We start from the raw sequence: 19230 nt of genomic DNA, 5'->3' as shown, positions 1-19230 counted from the left end.
TTGCTTGAGGCGACCGGCAGGTTTTTCCCTGTTCCCGCACTGAATCACACCCCTGGCCTATTTGTGGAGAACTATAACTTCGTTTCTGTCCCCTTCCACAGGCGCCGATAGGTGTGAGGTGCTCTCTATGGGCCTCAATTTATTCATCTGTATAATGGGTCAGGGGTTATGAAAACTTATTTATGGATGGACTTCAAAGACTTCCAGAACCTTCTGAATTTTGGCTTTGATGAGTTTGTGTCTACTTCTGTGGGGGAGAGAATGCACGTGTTCATCAGATTCTCAGGGGTTTGAGACTCATGGAGATACACACACACACACACACAGCCTTGGGGGCCCTCTTTCTACAAGTGATCCATGGTGTCGGTCTCTGTTCTCCAACCCCAACCAAACGACGATGACAACAGAGCTTATTTCTGAAAGTCTGTCACCTCATTCATGCTGAGTTTCCATTGGATCCATCCCACATCCAACATGGCCTTGGTTTTCCCGACAGCGACTAAATGCTCACATCGTGTTCAGAGCAGTGCCTGTCCCTCCGAAGTTCGTTGTTACGTGTTTAGAGCAGATCAGCTCTGCGACGAATGTCCATCTCCTCCCCCTCCTCTGCCCATGTCAAAGGCAGCCCAGTCATTGCTGTGTTTTCCTGCAGCCGAAATGGTCTCTGTTCCTTTGTCCCCTCCTTTGGCTGGTGCCGCTGAGGTTTGAACTGGGGTCTGGGTGGCCACATCCCAGTCTCCCTGTGCCCCAGTGCACATGACCACCTGGGCAGGGAGTTTAAGCTTCAGGAAATACCAGAGCCCATGTGCTTTGCTAGGCAACAGCCAGCCTTCTGCTGGACCGGCCGGCCCCACAAGCCCTCCGCTGTCAGCCCCCATTAGGCTGCGGTATGGGAGAGGCTCCCCGAGCTGGGCAGCAACTCAGGCATTACTTGACCTCAGCTCCAGCTCAGAGGAGGAGCAGACAGGAGTGTGGCAACCGGAGACTCCCAGATGATCTGGCCACTAAGTGGCTTAACAGCTGGTAGCCATGTCGGCCTCAGGCGTGGGAGGGGCTGAGCTGGGCCCGACCAACAGGGCCAGAAGGCTCCAGGAAATCAAGGAAGACCATCTCTGTCTCCAGAGGAGGCCCAAGCCAAGTCCATTGCCTGGACATACCCAGGAGCCGTAAAAGGATTGTTGGTGAGCAGAGCAAGTCTTCCTGGGAGGGACAGCCCCCACCTCCCATCCCCCCAACCCCTGTAGCTTCAGGATCCGGTCCAGGGGAACAGTTGAGGATGGGCAGACTTGGAATCAGAAGAGGTGGGGCCTGAAGCAAGCCCAGCCCCTGGCCACAGGAAGTCGGATGCCGACCTGGAGGCCATGACCAGCCCAATATCGCGGCCCCTACCTGCTGCTCACCTGACTTATTCCCAGGTCCCTGCTAAGTTTCTGTTCTTGCATGACAGGCCCCCAGACTCCCCTGACCCCCATCTCCAGCCACATGCAGTAATACCTTATCAGTAGAGAAGAATAAGGGGGTGGGGCGGTATCTGAGGCCTTCCCACTTCCCAGGTAAGGACGGGCAAGGCAACTCTGACATTTCAAATTAGCCATAGAGTCAGATCAGGGAGCATGGGAGCCAAGATTAGAACCGTTGACTAGACTATTACACTTAGAGAGGACCCCACTGGAGGTTTGGAACAAGAAGGGAAAGACAAGGGGTTCCTGGCTTTCTTAAAGAGAGAATGGAGCCTTTCAGGTCTCAACAGCCATGATGGATTCATTCCCAGGGGGACTGAGACCTTAGGAGTATAAACACCTTGGACAAGGCCAGACGCACTGCGCTGACATTTAATGAGCCAACGCAGTGGCTTACCCAGTGCCAGTTACTGTTCCAAGTGCTTTGCAAATTTCATCTCACTGAATTCTCCTGATGAAACCATGAGGCAGTGTTATTATCCCCCGTGCACAAATGGCGGACACTGAGACACAGAGTTGAAACAATGTACTCGTTGGCGACACTGGGGTTTGAACCCAGGGAGTCTGTGTTCTTAAGCGCTCTGATCTGCCATCGTCCCTGGTCCCTGGCCATGGTCCCATGGTCCCTGGCCATGCAGGCATAACTCTGTCCAGCTGGTAGGATCGTGGGTCCTCAACTAGTTCCAACACTCTCTTCATCACAAACAATCTATAATCCGTACACCCATAGATAGTTTACATGCATGTGTTACATATGTTTGTATACAAACTAACATACTTAAATATGTATGCATTTTCATGCATACTTAAATGTATACATGTATTTACATGTAACATGCATGTAACACAAACATGCATGTGAATATATACATATTTAAGTGCCTCCAGTGTGCTCAGAAACAAATGACTTGCACTAGGACACCACCGTGAGAAAGTTCACCTTGAACAGAGGTTCCCTATCTCCCAGAGAAGCTAGCTATACCCTAACCTCATGCTCTTTGTTTCTTTATGTCAGATACAGGTTCCCTTGGGCTCCCTATCCATCTCCTCTAAAGGTTAGGATAACAAGTGTAACAGGCATCTAACTATGGTCCCTGAACAGATGAGGTTTTATCATTCTCTTGTGTCCAGTAGGCAGTGGGCCAGGGAGAGGTGTGTTCCTCAGCAGGAAGAAGACGAGAAGCATCTTTGGTCGCAGAGAAGAGCTTCTGAGCGGGTCTCTGCCTGGACGTGCCCAGAAGCCTGCGGTAGCTCTGAAGACACTTAAGAAAGCCATCAAGGATTTGGACTGCTTCTAGTTTTCTATTCCATCCGTAGCGTATGGTTCTCATGCTCCTGGAGAGAGAGAGAGAGAGAAAAGAAAGCTAATCCACCTGCATTTGCCTATCTTTCAGGCAGGAAGAAGGGAAACACAGAGAAAGGACAAAAGGCAGAGGCCAACTGCATCTGCAACCCTTTACTCTGGAGAAAAGTGGGTCTCCCGGATCCCCGCCAGGATGTCAGTCTGTGTCTCACTGGCCAGACCCATGTATCAGGGCAACTTCTAGCTGTCAGGAGAATGGAATTTGTCGCTGGGTACATTGCGGCCCTGCACAAAATCAGGGTTCTTTTAGGAGGAGGGCAAGAAGGATATTAGGACGACCCTGATCACTGCCTTCTTTCCTCCGGCTCCTTCCCCCAGGATTCCACCGTCTGCTGAGAACGGCGGGGGCCTTTGTGAAAAGCACCCTGATCGGAGCAGCCATCATGAAGGGCTTCTTTGTGCCATAGGCTGAGATCAGTTCCTATCCTGGGTGGGGGGCGGTGGGACTAAAGGCTCAGGTCTTGCAGCGTGAGGACAGGCAGACCTCGGTTGGCATCCACAGAGACCCCTGAAGCTGGCCGAGCGAGTGGGGATGTGTGTATGCTGAGCTGAACTGTTTCCGCCTGCTCCAGCTTCCTTCTCACTTTCTCTAACCTGAGGGCCCGTTCTTCCAGAACGGAAGAAGCTGATTAACGCCGAATATGGCCGTGGCCACCAGATGGCGCCAACGCACACTCCTGTTGCATCACAGAGGCCGAGGAAGAGGGCGGCAGGAACCAGGGGTCTTTGTTCTCCGGACCCTCCTCAGCGCCTGTGGGAACCTCCTCAACACCTTCCCGAACCAGGGGAGTGAAAGGTCATTCTTGGCTGGATGAAAAGGTCCATTTGGTTTGTTTTTTTATATGTTGGGTGGATGTATTTACTCATTAACTCATTCATTCTTTGATGAGAACCATATCTAGTCCTAGTACATACCAGAAAGGAACTGGGGTGGACAAAGAAGGAGTAACTTGTCCCTGAAGAACTCTTAGTCTAATGGAGGACGCAGATAGTATGCTGACAAGGAAACGTATATTGAGCACTTACTGCATGCTTATTTGTAACCCACAGATGTCTCCCCAAGACCTTCAAAGTAAATCCAGACTCCTTCTTCATTTCATGCCCCTTCTCTGCTCCAGTCATGCCATACTAGCTGCAGATGTGTCCCCAAGGACACCCCGTGGCCCTGGTCCTCGCCCCTTGGGCCTCATCCCTTGGCCTTTCCCCATCTCTCTGAAACCGACACTCTTATCTGTCCCTCGTGTCCCCCTAAAAAAATAATAATAATAAAAAGCCTTTCCTAACCTACCCATCTCACCAACCTTGCCACAAGTTGTTGAAATGATCTTTCAGGAGACCACTGGCCTGGGGACAGAAGGCAGCCACCACTTCTATTTCTCTCTCCTGTATCTAGATGAGCTTCTGGCACATGGCTGGTCCTCAGTAGATAGTTGCATTGACAGAGGGGACTGAGACAAGGCCATCTCAGAACCTGACAGAGAAATCATGCATGGAACCCCACCTGGGAGATCGGAGAGGGGCTCCCATGAGAGGTGGCACCTGAGCTGAGTCGGGAAAATTCCAGGTCATGAGACTAGCGAAAGTGACAGCGTGGACGCAAGGAAAACTCCAGAGATATGCGGTAGAAATTTCCACGTGGAAGGGCCGCTGCAAAAAGTAAAATATAGATGAGGAGGGCCCTCCCAAGCTGGAGAGGGGGATGGAACTTTTTCCAGAGGGCAATGAGGAGCTATTGAAAAGGTTGAAGTCGGTGGAGTGATGCGATCATACTTGGGTGTTACGTGTTGTATCTGGAGGTAATTGCTGGGTGACACACCACCCGCAAAATGTAAAACAATAGCCATGTATCTGGTTGATGAGTCTGTGGACCACCTGGGAAGTCCCGCCAACCTGGGCGGTCTCAGCTGAACTTGATCGGGCTCACCCACGTGTCGGCAGCTGAGGGTCAGGTGGGCTGGTCCTCGTTGGCCTTGGCCGGCTTGGCTCCCCTCTGTGGGGTGTCTCATTCCCAGCAGACTGGCCTGGGCTCATTCCCATGGCAGTGATGGGGGTTCAGCACGTAGGCACGGTCTCTAGAAACACAACATCACTTCTGCCATATTTTAGTGGCAAAGCAAGTGAAGAGGCCAGCCCAGATTCTTTAATGAGTAGAGCTTCAAAATCAGATGCCAAGGCTGTCTCCAGCAAAGTGAACACGAGGGTGGCCATTCGGATGGATCACTCTGGCTCCGTGGCACGGAGGCTAAGGGGAAGAGAGGCCAACTGGGAATTGTTCACCCGTCCAGGTGGGAGGCAAAGCGCAGATCCTTTACAGAGAAGTGTCACATGAGTGGAGTTTCCTGAATGTTTCTGAGGTGCCAGGAGCTGGGTTAGTTCCTGTTGGAGGCTGGGGAGACCACCAGGGCCAGGAATCACTTCATCTTAGGGTTAAGTAGGAGGAGGACATGGGAAGGGCCTACCCAAGCTGCCGCTGCATGATTAGGATTCTCGAGGCTGCAAGAGACCAATCTGAATGCTGAATGCTGACCCCTGGAAGGGTCAGCTCTGGCACAGTCACCGCCCCCCCCCGCCCCCCCCCCCCCCCCCCCCCCCCGGGAACATTGCCAGGGTCCCTTCCAGGGGTTATGGTCCTGGATCCAGCCCTGAAGCACGTGTGGCTATATGGACACTTCCCACTAGAGGGCAGCAGAGAACAGCCAGTTAAATAGGTGCCTTTGGCAGGAAGCCTATGACTCAGGATGTTTAAAGTGTTCCATTTAGGAAGGAAGGATTGCTCCGTGGGCTCAAGTTCTAGAACCAGACTGCTAAGGTTTCTATCCCAGGTCTTTCGGCAAGGTGGGCTTCATGGGTGTGAGACCCAAAGCCCCAGGCTCATGGTTGCTTTAACGCTCTGCTGTTGCCGTCTTGAAATTCTTAATAATTTTTTAAGATAAAGGCTTATTTCAGGGGCACCTGGGTGGCTCAGTCATTAAGCGTCTGCCTTCAAGCTCAGGCCCTAAGATCGAGCCCCACATCAGGCTCCCTGCTCAGTGGGAAGCCTGCTTCTCCTTCTCCCACTCCCCCTGCTTGTATTCTCTCTCTCTCTCAGATAAATAAAATCTTTTTTAAAAAATAATAAAGGCTTATTTTTATTTTACACAGAAAATTATGTACTTGGTCCTGTCTGCCACTTCCTTGTTGAGTTTTCTTGGGCCCCATGTTAACGTTCATGAGGTTGATAGCAAGTCTTCACCTCAAAGTATGACTGTGAAGATGATATGAATAGGAAAAGTACTTTATTATGAAGATACATAGAAAATATTTGGTAACTTTTAGTTACTGTTCTTCTTATAGAAGTCAAAGGTATAATCAATGAATCACTGAAGGCCGAAGAGCACTTTGACCTTGTAAAGTTCCATCTGACCACCACCTATCAGTCTGTCCATCTCATCACCTGAGAAGGCCTACATTTTTTGCGATCTCCAGGAACCTAGCAACACTCCTTTCCTCCCTGCTTATGCATCCTACCATCCGTCTGTATTTAGCGCACACATTGTGCAGGGCCCCAAAGTCCCAGAGACCTATAGAAAGGGTTCCTGCCTTCAGGAACGCATGGACTAGGTCAGTGGTTCTCAATGCTGGCTACATACCAGCTAAACAAAGGGAGTTTTTTAAAAAATCCTAATGCCCAGGCTACAGAAAGGACCCAGTCAAGTTGCTTGGAAGGAATGGCCTCAGGGAAGGGCCCAGCAGGCTGCTGTGTCCTTTGAAGAAAAGCTCTGGGCCTGGGGAAGAGTTCGTAAGGGCCACATCACAGTGCCCCAGGGGTGCGGCGCCACCTCCCCTCGCGGCCACCTCGAGTGCGCACACAGACGATGCCCCTTCCCTGCCTACAGGTATCTCCTCATGGAGGGGAGGGACAGGGCACTCTGGCCACCCACATCCGGTAGTTGGAAGCTGTTGAGGACCAGAGGCGGAGTCCTCCTTGGCAGCTCCCAGGGCCAAGCCGTCTTCACCAGAGGCGACTTCCAGACAATGGTGCCCACCAAGCCCAAGACACCAACACTGACTTGGTCTCCGAAAGAATTTATTCCCCAAATGGAAGCCACAGTTCCCCTCCCTGACCTCCACCCTCCTCCACCAATAATCCCTAGCCTCCACAGTAAGATTGCTCTTTGGCTCATTAACACCACCTGTAGAATACCCCGGTCTGAGCTCCCCGGACCCCAAGGTCAGGCAGGCTTCCCATTCACAGCTCCACGTGTTCTGTGCGAGGTGGCATTTCTGCCGCCCCCTTGGCCAGGAGCTCAGTCCAGAAATCCACTTCCTCATCCTTCAGCTTCTCGGCTGGCTGAGTGGTGGCTCCAATCTGCAGGTACCCTTCCTTCTGGTCGTAAGCTGGCCAAGAGGGCAGCCCCTTCCCATTGGGGTTCCTGGGAACAGAATCAAGTGAGAATTACCCAAAGCTACCGTGGGGTCCCCCAACAACACTGTGAGATTTGCAAGACCTCTTGGTTTCATTTCTGCCAGGAGGCTCATTCACCCCCAGAGGCAGAGAGCTCACCAAATCCTCGGCAGCCTGCCCACTCTCAGAGAACTCTCATTGTCAGGGTCATAGGGCTGGGAACTACCTGTCCCAGCCCACACGGCCGGCCCTCCCCCAGCCTTGCTCCATCTCTGTCACCCAGCTCACCCAGTCCGGGCGAAGTTGGCCCAGTATTTCATCATCATCTTGCTGAGCCCGATCTCCTCTTCTGAGGCACCACCTGCGCAGAGGAAGAAATAAAGGCCACGGTCAACAGCCCTGGACAGCTTGTGGGAAATTCAGAATCTGAGTCCTTACTCCAGGCCTACTGCATCAAAACCCGCATTGCAGGAAGATGTGGGTAATTTGTGTGCAATTAAGCTTCGGGGATCCTGATAGAGGATGCAGGGGAGGGCTGTGGTCAGTCTGTCAGCTGGCCACCTCTGTCGACGATGCCTATATATCCTGTCCCCCCGGCTGTTGCAGGCCCAGCACCACACCCAGGGGGGGCCTCCACAGCAACCCCACCTCAGGACTGTGCTCCCCGGGGTCTTTGCTCAGTCTTCTTCGCCCACCCACACTTGCACAGAATCTGAAAAATAACCCAAGTAGTTCACGCCCAGAGGCGCTGGCGTATCACAAACAGCCCTGAGGCGGGTCGCATGTATGTCATCTGTCACTGCTAGTTAGGACACTGAGGATATTGGCAAGAGGTCGTCTCTAAAGCATTATTAAATATATTAAGTTTAGAGACATGAGTTTTAAGTAGATACACAGTTGAATGGACAGACACACAGACGTACACTAGCCCTGATTCAAGGTCACCAGCCATTCTGACCTTGTTCTCACTCACATTCTGATATGCTCTGGTGAGTGGGCAGTGAGTGGTGGCTTTCTGGCCCTGCACGTGACCCACCAGGTGTCTTATAGTCAGCCAGGTCCCAATTCTCAGAGACACTACCAATGGGGACACATGGCTACACCTTCTCCATCATGTGTGTGGGAGTCAGAGAAAGGCTGGCAATCTTTGGAGCTCAGCCCTACTCTGGTGTATTTGGGTAAGAACTAGAGAGAAAGGGGAACCTGCCCAAGGCCACCTCAAACCCAGATCTCCTAACTACAAGTCTGTAGTCACCAAAGGACCATCACCTTTCAAAAACGGGGCCCCGAAGACAGAGAAGAGCTCATCCCCGTGGTCCCCTTCCACCGTCTTGGGTTTCATGTTTGACGAGAAGCTTGGATGATACCGGAACTCATACATGTAGGTGGGGGCTCCGGCATCTGGGGAAAGATGGAGCACGCACAGGTCATTTTACCAGACACCCACCTGGGTGGTGCCGAGGTCGCCAGGGGCCCTGAGCGCTCAGGGACCAGGAGGGCCACCCGGGTATGGAGTACAAACACCAGCAACATTAATAGCAATTGCCCAGTGTCGGGGCTGGCTGTGCGCTGGGCCCCGTGTGAACCTGCAGAAAACCCCTGGAGCTTCGGGAAAGGTCCGTATTCGCTTGAAGGCACACCGTCGGTGGAGGCGAAAGTGGTTTTGAGCCAGGTATTGAGTGACTCAGTGAGCGCAGGTCGAATGAGCGGCTATTGGACCCGGGGGCGTAGACCCATTCAGAAGGACCATCACTGCAGGGGCCTGGGGTCCTACAGATGCTGCCATCTACACACGACATCTGTGCTCGTCCCGCTGACTCCGCCGCATTCCACTGCCGACAGCCCGGGTCTGATTCCTTCACAGGCCCTCTGCAGCCCAACAGGGGCCTTCTATCCTGCCCAGTTTGGGCAGTTTGCAGTGTTTTCCTCACCTAAGCTCTAGGGAGGAGTGACATGAATCTGAGGTTGCATTTAAGTATCTGACAGCTCCGATATTTTAGTAGGAACACGGGGAAAGGGCACAATCCGTCTCTTGCATCACAAGAAACCAAAACCTCAGCATTTTCTATTTCTCCATCATCTATCTTGCTTCCTGACAGCAGAGGGGGGGTGGCAGCAGAGAGAAGGGGGTCTCTAAGGGAGGACAAAGGTGGCTGCTCTTGCTTTCCTGGTCCCGCTCTCGGAATCCTCTCTCTGAGCCCCCAGAGGGGGTCAGCTTTCCTGAAGACGGCTTCACCCAGAGTTGTTTCTCCCACTCCTTCAGGGCTGCCACCCCGGGGAGCTCAGTGCTGTGCACAGACCCGAACACCCACAACGGACTGACTCTGATGGGGGAATGGCCAGGCCCCCAGTGGAGCTGGCGGAGACATCGCACAGCTTTTCCCTCCTTATGTACAAGAACAAACTCGGGAAGTGCAGAAACAACCGATGAACAAAAAGATCACTTATGGGGCGCCTGGGTGGCTCAGTGGGTTAAGCCACTGCCTTTGGCTCGGGTCCTGATCTCAGGGTCCTGGGATCGAGCCCCGCATCAGGCTCTCTGCTCAGCGGGGAGCCTGCTTCCTCCTCTCTCTCTCTGCCTGCCTCTCTGCCTACTTGTGATCTCTCTCTGTCAAGTAAATAAATAAAATCTTTAAAAAAAAAAGAAAAGATCACTTACAATGCCACCACTTGAAGACACACATGTTCATTTTCTAGCATATATCCCTTCTATGAATATAAAAATGGGATGATGTTGTAGATGTCATTATGAAATAGACAATAATATTTCTCCCTATCATTAAATATTTGTCCAAAGATGACTTAGCCATATACGCCATCCCCACATGAGGATGTAGAATAATTTATTGAGTTACCTCTCTCACCCCCGTCAATGTGCCCTTGGTTTAGCAAGAGGTCCTGTCTGGAAGAAGCAACCGTCAACGGGTCTGAAATCTGCCTGTTAGCAGCTGCTTCAAGGTCAAGCAGAACTCACCGAGAGAAGGATCTGTCACTTTGCCCCTTAAGACGTTTTGCGAAGGAGAGATCTTCTTTGGGCAGTGCATCGCACAAAAGATAATTCCCCCCCCCCTTTCTTTAGCTTTCTGCCTAAAACCATGGAGGTGCATAAAATTCCTACAAACACAAGTGTCCAAAGGAAAGTAGGGGCACAGGTTAGGATAACAGGAAAATAGAGGCAGAGAGGACAGAGTTAGTTATCTAAGTACACCATTGTAAACACAGGGATGGTCTTTCTTTCTTTCTTTCTTTCTTTCTTTCTTTTGGTGGGGGGGGACAAGGAAAAGCTTATGACATTTGGCAGCATTATCTTTCCTTTTAAATCTGAGTTTCCTAAGTAAGAGAATTAAGAAATCCTACTCATACAGTGGAAAGAAATTTCACAACATCTATCAAGAATTTTAAAATGCTCTTAGGGTCCTGCCTGGGAATTTCACTTCTAGCAACCAATCCTCAGAAAACTTTTAGAGACTTGACTGAAGATTTATGCACATAAGGCTAAGCATGAAGACTTTTCACAGATCTTGAACAAAGGCTTACAATATAGCGTTTATGAACACTGTTGATATATCGAACATGTGATTATTGAACACAGGATACAACATTAATTTCTAAGTTATATGTTAGGCATGGAAAGATTATTCAAAAAATATATCAAAAATTTAGAGCAGATGTTTCTTGGTGGAGGAATTCAGAGTAGTATCAAATTCCCTCTTCACGTGTTTCCACATAATATCCCAGTGCAGGATATTAACTTTATATTCAGAGAAGTTCTTTCAAAAAGAAAGTGGGACAAATACAGAATGAAGACTATCATTGGTAAAATCTGTGCAGTCCTGGGAAAAGACTGTGAATTCAAAGTCACAGGATACTAAATTCTGATTAAAAAAACACAAGTCCAAGTATGGCTGGGACCAGCAGACAAAGCAGAGTAAGATATCACGAATCAGACACGTATCCAGAGGCAAGACCAAATTTATGAAAGAGCAAATTTGACCCCCCGTGGCCCCTGGCTGACGAGTTTCATCGGGACCCTTGGGAGGAGGAAGGAGCGCCTGTACTCATTATACTGAGGGCTTGGGAACAGAATAGGTCAGCTCAGCTGCTTTTTCTCATGCCTAGAAAGTCCTGAACTTTAAAACCCTCCCAGCACGGTTAGAGAAGAGACATATGTACCAAGAGCCATTTCCTGGCCTGCAGACCAGGTGAAGGAGGGGTCCTGTGAGGACCTCATACAGATGCTCAGAAGGGGTGCACCCTCTCTAGATGAGCTTAGCCATCCTTGACCTCGTGCTATACCTGCACAGCCTGGGATCAATGTTGGATGGGCCTGTGGTAGACCCACCACACACCAGGATGGACAGAAGCCATCAATAGAATGGACACTCTCTAGAACAGCTGCCTCCACACCTCCCATTGCTCGCTTCTCTTGTTTTTTTGTTTTGGTTTTGGGTTTTTTTGGTCTTGGACCAGCCTGATTTTATGCTTGGCTTCAGTCTACCCCAGCTCCACTAGTTAACAAACTGGTTTGCCCCAGCTCTGATCTTGGAAACCTTCCAAGACATATCTTCTAAGCCTTGCACTCTGGCCTCAAAGACCACAGTAACATCGGGGGAGAAGCCCCTGTGATAGATGCTGCTGGTCCCTCATCGCCTCCCCCAGCTTCTGGGTGCACCAGCTGGACTTCCACTTCTGGCATCTGGAGCTCTTTGTCTGGAGGCTTTGGCCACCAAGTGACCATTCTGCCCATGTGTGTGGCAAGTCAGAGCTCCTGGAAATTAACAGCCCCTTGGGAACAGGCTTCAACCCATGACTCCCAGGAGTGGGAGGCTAAATACCGAAGCTCCCTTGCCAGTCGCACAGAATCACCCTGAGACATGACAGGGGACGTGATGTGACTGGCTCCAGGTGTCCACGGTGCCCACCCACTTCCTATGCAGCTCCAGTGGCTTCCTACTCCTTTCTGTGCCGCTTCTCCGCTGCTCTGCTGGTGTATTCTGGGATCCCCTCCCTAACAAGCTATTTGCATTCAAGTCCTCCTCTCAGAGTTGCCTTCTGGTGGACCCAAAGTGAGACAGTGTCCCTATCCCCGGCCATATGGGATCGGTCCTGGAAGCCTGACCCTTGGTGGCTTCCCTCTGTCTATGCTGAGAAGTGGGCAGGACAAACAGAGAAGCTGGTGGGGTGGTGTCTCTCTCCTGTCCAACCTCTGGGACTTACCTCTGTGATGACGGGCCACAGTCACAGATGGGACACCAAATACCAAATCTGCTATCATGTCCAAGAACAGGTCCTTCTTTTGGGCGGGGTCGTCTGTCCCTCCTAAATACTTCTCAGTGGCCAGTGGCGTCAGCTCCTCAGGGACCCCCTGAAATGGAGCAGAAGTAAAAGTAACCCTCTGTCCCTCCTCCCCCCTGGGAATGATGTGGCTTCTAGAGCCTGGGGTGGCTTGTGAGAATGGTGACTCTCTCCAGCCCTATGCAACCACCCCCGCTGTGTGTTGAGGGGGGGAGGGCAGAAAAGCGGGGCCAGAACCCTCCATCTCTGGGCTTCACCCTGCCATTTAGGTGCTCAGCAATTTGGGGCCAGTGTCTGTCCCTCTTGGGGTTTCAGCCAGTTCCTGTGGTTCCCTGGCCTCTTACAGCGATGGAGTAGGACCTCCACAAGAGTGATGCAGCCGTCTTCTGGTCCAGCTTTCCCTCGGAGAGTGGGTAACCCATCATCTGTTAGAACAACAGTCACACACTTGTAACGCATCAACAACTAGCAGAAGACACCAACCCTACCAACCAACCAGACCGATGCAGGCTGAAGGTCACTTCGTCATGACTTAGACAAGCCTGGGTCCTTGATGCATTGGGCAAAATCAATGAAACAAATGGGCTTATTTTCACCAGAAACTCAAGCCATGCAAAAGGATACAGTCAATGTAGAGAGAAGCTGTCCCAGGCCTTTGCAGTGTGTGTGTATGTGTGTGTGTGCATGTGTGTGTGTGTATCAGGCAAGAATCCCCACCCTGGACATGGCGACACCCAGGAAAGGTTTAAGCCTGGCTAGTGTTGAAGCAGAGGGCAGAGGACACAGACCTGACAGATACTCCCACCTGTCTCAGTGGCCCAGGAAGGCCCAGATCCTGCCATTATAGCTTTGGTCTGTCAGTGACCTCTGCAGTTCCGTGAAGTGAGAACGCAGGACTGTGACAAAACACCCCACCCAAGCCTCCACGTTAAGGGACTTGACCAAACGATAGCTTGGCTGCCAGAAGCGTAAGGCCTTGTCCCTAGGATGGATGGGGAGGATGTCCCAGTGTCCTTTAAAATGCTTGCCTAAGAAAGCGCCTGGAACCAGGGGAATTTACTGTTTGTTCTGGCCAAATCCTGGCAATAGCTTGATAGGTCCCTGAGCCCCCTACCTTAGAGAGCATGCAATCCCTAATCCTTCTCCCCCTCTGAGATGTAATCTACCACCCAAACCATTTCCTCCAGGACCTGAGAGCCACTCCTTGAAATGCAGACATTCAGCCAGGAAGCCTCCTTCCTCTCCCGGTTCTGTGGGAGCGGGGAGGCCTGACTCTGGGGTCGCTGTGTCGCACCCTGTCCCACCACCCCCTGTCACAGAGACAGAAATGTGTCTGCCTGGCGATCATCCCCGCAGGCCCTCCTGGCACCCACATGTCAGGGATTTAGATCGGAAGACAATAGAGAATGTGGGGACGGGGTCCCCAGGTGACACTTGGGCCATCTTAGAGAAGCTCCCCTTTGAAATGTCAACTCGCGTGAAGGGGACAGCTGCTCTGGATTCAGGGGGAGCTCTGGAGAAGGAGGAGCCCTGCAAGCAGAGATGAGGGGGTGACGCAGTGGGCGCAGGAGGAGGATGGAGGGGACCCCACGTTCTCACCATTGGAAGAAGCCAGCCAAACTCATGCTTGTTGATTCCGATGATGTAGGGGACGGAGTTGAATTTCTTTTCAGCCAGAATCTCTTCAGGCATCTTTGGCAGCAGCACGCCATCAACGACCGTGGGCAGGAAGGGATGGCTCTGGGGAGGACGGCATCATGGTGTCGCGGCTTCCCCTCTAGGGGCCGCACCCAGGTCCCCTTCTCCAGTCTGAGCTGGAAGTTGACGCCCCAGACCTGCAGGGCCACAGGTGGTGGCCACAGAACTCTAGCTCCCGAACAAAGGGGGCCAAGTGCACATGACCCAGAGGGCAGAACACTGACTCAGGAACTAGCAGCGGTAAGGTGATGGGGGCAAAACTCACTCAAATTGAAACACACAGGGGAGTCTGGGTGGCTCAGTCCGTTGGGCATTGGACTCCTGATTTCAGCTCAGGTCATGATCTCAGGGTGGTGAGATCAAGCCCCGCATTGGGCTCTGCACTGGGCATGGAGCTTGCTTAAGATTCTTTCTTTCTCCCTCTCCTTCTGCCCCTCCCCACCACCTCCTTCCTTGTGTGCTCCCTCTCTAAAAAAAAAAAATATATATATATATATATATATATATATATATATATACACACATATATACATGTTTTCATATGTAAATATTTTTAAAGATTTTATTTATTTATTTGACAGAGAGAGCATACAAGCAGGGGGAGCAGCAGAGGGAGAGAGAGAAGCAGACTCCCCATGGAGCAGGGAGCCTGATGCGGGGCTCGATCCCAGGACCCTGGATCATGACTCGAGCCAAAGGCAGATACTTAACTGACTGAGCTACCCAGGTGCCCTTATTTCCATATATTTATATACATATAAGTATACATTAAGTTAAATATAAATGTATAAAATTTATAAATATATAAAATATATAATTATATGTATATATTTTAGTATTGAAATTTATAAACATATACATTTTATATGATTTTAATATAAAAACATAAAATATATATATGTTCATATTTCTATATCTCAATTTGAAGTACATGTTTGCCTGTATGATCTCTGTATCTATAGTCAGCTCTGGTGTCCATGCTAGTTCATTTCTATAAAAGCTGCCGTGAACTCTGAATTAGCAGGTGCTGAGCCACGGCTCCTGGAGGACATACAATGTCAGATTCCTGCAAACACCTGGTCACGTTTTTGTGAATCCTGTTTTATGCGTGTTTAAAGACACCTGATACAACATGCATTGCTCACAAACAATGAATTCTGTGCAGTGTTTATTCATAAGACACCAGCTGAGAAGGGCTCACCATTTTCCTGGGGCCTGGGTAACGTGAACAGAGCCTCCTTGACCTTCAGCCTCGCGACCGTGTTATCCGTGATCCGCTGTCATCTCACAAACCCCAAGTGTAGCTGATCTCCTGCAGCTTCCTCACACACTAGATGTTACTCTAGCCCTTGCCTAAGCAGCCTCAGACTGGCAAGTTGCCCCTTCTTTTTCCTGCATGGCGGCCTCACCGACCCATTACCACTGAGCTCACGGCCCAGGGCCCTGTGAGCTACCCTGAATAAGGCTGATCTAACACATGACTTTTCTCCACGAGGCACACCACAGCCTTGCTGCAGGGAATAGCACCTCAGTGCTGTGCCCACGGGCCATCTTCAACAGTGAAACCATCAAGAGAAAGCGTAAAAGTGCAGAAAATGGGGCTCTACATAGACTGTGAAAAGGACACGAGTTAATAGTGGAGATGGGAGACAACAGAGGGTAGCCGTGTTTGATCTTGATCAAGAGCCTATGCTCTTTGTCACTATGCTTTTTGTCACTCCCTGCGTGTCCATGAATGATGGCAAAAACTCCACAAGCATTGATTTTGGGGTTACACATACATTTAGGAGAGCTGATAAACTCACCAGTTCAGAATTCACCATCAATAAGGATTGACTCTATTTAGTCATCTCTATTTAAACAGAAGCTGCTACTGGGCGCACCTGGGTGGCTCAGCGGGTTAAGCGTCTGACTCTCTATTTCAGCTCAAGCCAATTGGGTCCTGGGATTGAGCCCCAAAGCCAGGCTCCACAGTCAGCATGGAATCCGCTTGTCCTTCTCCCTCTGCTCCTCCCCGTCCTTGCTCTCTCTCTTTCTATCTCTAAGATAAATAAATAAATAAATAAAATCTTTAAACATAACCTGCTACTGATTAACAACAGTTCGCATCGAGGAGGTAGTGAGTTCCCCATCACTCATGAATAAAAGCATCAGGGATAGTCTCGCCTTACGCTGCAAAAGTCCTCATTTTGGTGAAATTCGATGAAAATCACTCACATGGGGCCAGAGTCAGTGGCACCTGACTCCTGTGACAGCGTCTGGGACACAGGCTCTGGGTGTGGTTACACTGCGTTCTGGGTCACTCGCGTAGTTATTAAGAGCATGGGTTTGGGAGCCGCCTGTCTGGACTCGAATCCTGGCTCTGACACCGACTAGCTGGTAACTTGGGACCTTATTTCACCTGTCTGTGCTTCAGTTTCATCCTCTGTAAGGTGGGTTGTTGTGGGGATGAAGAGCCTGGACCCACAGAGAACGCTCAGCTTAGTACCTGGGCCCCGGAGGTCGCCCTGTGCACATCAGATAGGACCCGTGGGCAGTGCTGCCCAGCCCTCACTTAGACACCAGCTCCACGAGCCATGTTCCCAGCTCCACACACCATGAGCCTTATTTCCCACCACCAGATGGCAGGTAGAACCCTACGACACCCAGGCTTGGAGCCCCTGTGGCTTCAGGGACTTGCGTCCACTCTGCAAGGGTCAATGAATGACGGGCCATTTCTGGTGGCCACAGGAAAAGCTCTATCAAGTGAATTTGACTCGAAGCCTCCTCCAGTCTAGGCGTGGCCTAGGGGGATCAGGCAGTGCAGGACATTTTCTGCACGATGCCCGGCACACAGCAGCCGCGCAGCTGGGCTCTGGGGGCGAGGGCACTGGTCTTGTAAGGAAGACCAGCCTTTCGAGGAGGTGACGTGCCCTGACCTATGCTTACAAGGGTCCAGTCTGGCAGCATCATGAGGCAAGGATGGGAAGGAGAAGAGAGTCCAAGTGCAGAAGCGAGACCACAGGCCCCGAGATGACCCAGTGGGGCTGACTGGCCCTCGTGAGATGCAGAGCAACACCACAGCTGCCTTCCACGGTGCTCACGAGGGGCTACCCTGGGGGGCGGACCTCAGGCACCACCAGGCTGAAATCAAAACCCCGGGGGCCATGCTCCATCCTTCCGTTTCTCTTCCGCCCCTCATCCTGTCCATTAGCAAACTCCCCCAGCCATGACTTCGAAATTACCCAGATTCTGGCCCCATCTCCCCATCCCCCCTGCTATGCGCCCAGCATAGGCTGCCCCGGCCCATCTGCCACAGCTCAGGGGCCTCACAGCTGGTCTCCCTGGGCCTACCCCACTCTTCCCTACCTTCAATCTCGAGCAGCAATCAAAAGCCCTTTTGTAAACCCACGGTCAACTCCCTCCTCTGTTCAAAACCCTCCCAAGACTCCCCATCTCACTTGAAATCAAACTCTGAGTCCTTTAAAGGGACCACCCATACCTCTCTTTCCTTTTCATTCCCAGGCCTGTTCCCTCCCCCAACTCCTTCCACACCACCCACAATGACCTCCTGCCACAGGACTTTTGCAACTGCTGTTCCCTCTACCTGGAACACTCTTCCTCTAGTTTTCCTGACAGCTGCCTTCCCCCCTACCTCCAGAACGTGGTCCCAGTGTCACCTTCTTGTTTGAGCCACTTCCTGATCTCACTATGCAAATCCAAACCACTGCAAACCCCATCCCCATTCCTTTCTCTTTCTCCGCATCGAGGACCATCACCAAACACACGACATATCTCGTTTGTCACTGTACCCTCCTTTCACTCCGAGAGGGCAGGGCGTTATCTTTGTTTTTGCCTATTTTATTGCTATTTCCCCAGCTTCTGAATCAGGTCCCCACACAGTAGGTGCTAATGAAATCTTTGCTGAATGAATCTCGGTGAATTGTCATGACACCCTTTAAGGTAGATGCCAGTATCCCCAGGACAGAGCAGAGAGCACAGAACTGTGAGGTGTGGCAGAGATAACGTCTCGGAATCTGTCAAGGTGTTGGAAGGCACGAGAGGAGGAGAAAGGAGATAGGGAGGCTCCTGGGGTTCTGGGTGTGGCTGCAGGGGGGTGGTGTCCTCAGGACTGAGATTCTCAGCTCTTTCCAGAGGGCCCTCCAAATCATGTAGCTTGCACAGCTCGTCAACCCTGCAGTCTCCCGGGAAAGTCCTAGGCTCCTCAGGGAAGGTTCCTGAAGAAACTCCTCATCAGCTATCACCACCACCCCATAGTGGAAGTTTCTAGTCCAGTCCTTTCCCGAGGGACTTTTTTGGGAATGGGAAATGTAAATAAGAAGTAGGGTGTAGGCTGGACCCAAGGGACATAGAGTTGATAACTGGAAGCCCTGGGCTGAGTCAAGAGAATCCATTCCAGTCTCACATCTGGTCACCCTGGCTGTGTTATCCCAGCAAGTCGCCAGCCCTCTCTGGGCCTCAGTATAGTAAACACAAGGAGTCATCATGAGCGCAACAGAAGATTTTTTTTTCATTCCTATTTAACTGGAGCATAAATGTGTCAAGACTTAAAACCTGTAATCAAGAAACCCAATGTCCTTACCTCTCTGGGGTCTCCAAACATATCAAGGGCAAAAAATTTCTGTGAAGACAAAGGGAGAGTATATGTGAGAAGGCTTCCAGGGACGAAAGCCAGTCTTTGTGAGCGGAGTGCCAAAGGTGTCAGGTTCTCCCTCTCGGTGCCACCCTGGCTGGGCCAAGAGGAAGTGGGCAGGATACTGGCTCCCCTGGGCTGGGGCACAGGTGGAGGTCTGGGACAGGGGCGGGGTTGCTGGAGAAGCCATCTGTCTGCTGTTCCTGCCTGTGCTGCCCTCCATCCGCTTCCCCTTCTTGTCCCCCTGGGTGACACTAGTCACCCTTTGGGGCACTTCCCTTTTCCCCAGTCTCACTCACAAATCCAGGCATCTATATGTGACCTGTGGTGCCCCATCTCCCTGACCACAGGGATTTAGTTCAGGTATTGGCATACACCCACATGAATCCAATAGACT

The 19230-nt window shown here is 51.2% G+C and overlaps 1 protein-coding gene and 1 long non-coding RNA gene across 4 annotated transcripts in view; both read right to left on the bottom strand.

Moving 5' to 3' along the window:
- Positions 1-1801: 1801 nt before the first annotated feature.
- On the bottom strand, positions 1802-5392 carry LOC131818923 (uncharacterized). Of its 3 annotated transcripts, XR_009348973.1 has the most exons (4): positions 5268-5392; positions 4752-5237; positions 4125-4470; positions 1802-2795 (listed from the first exon to the last, which is right to left on the bottom strand). It is a non-coding gene; the product is annotated as an uncharacterized LOC131818923 (long non-coding RNA). The 3 variants fall into 3 exon arrangements; XR_009348974.1 differs by having other exon boundaries at positions 4112-5237; XR_009348972.1 differs by having other exon boundaries at positions 4125-5237.
- A 689-nt stretch (positions 5393-6081) lies between these two features.
- The window catches only part of CES1 (carboxylesterase 1), a 30721-nt gene continuing 17572 nt past the window's right edge, over positions 6082-19230 (bottom strand). The window contains exons 8-14 of the mRNA XM_059153706.1: positions 18783-18821; positions 14102-14242; positions 12847-12927; positions 12425-12572; positions 8477-8608; positions 7496-7568; positions 6082-7235 (exon numbers count right to left, since the gene is read on the bottom strand). Of these exons, the coding sequence (XP_059009689.1) occupies positions 7052-7235; positions 7496-7568; positions 8477-8608; positions 12425-12572; positions 12847-12927; positions 14102-14242; positions 18783-18821 (798 nt within the window). The 3' untranslated portion in view covers positions 6082-7051. The remainder of the gene's footprint in view (positions 7236-7495; positions 7569-8476; positions 8609-12424; positions 12573-12846; positions 12928-14101; positions 14243-18782; positions 18822-19230) is intronic.

This window comes from Mustela lutreola, chromosome 16 (genome assembly GCF_030435805.1).
Source record: "Mustela lutreola isolate mMusLut2 chromosome 16, mMusLut2.pri, whole genome shotgun sequence".
NCBI classification, from domain to species: domain Eukaryota; kingdom Metazoa; phylum Chordata; class Mammalia; order Carnivora; family Mustelidae; genus Mustela; species Mustela lutreola.
Note: the sequence above shows the minus strand (reverse complement) of the source record. Positions and strands in the feature narration are given on the sequence as shown.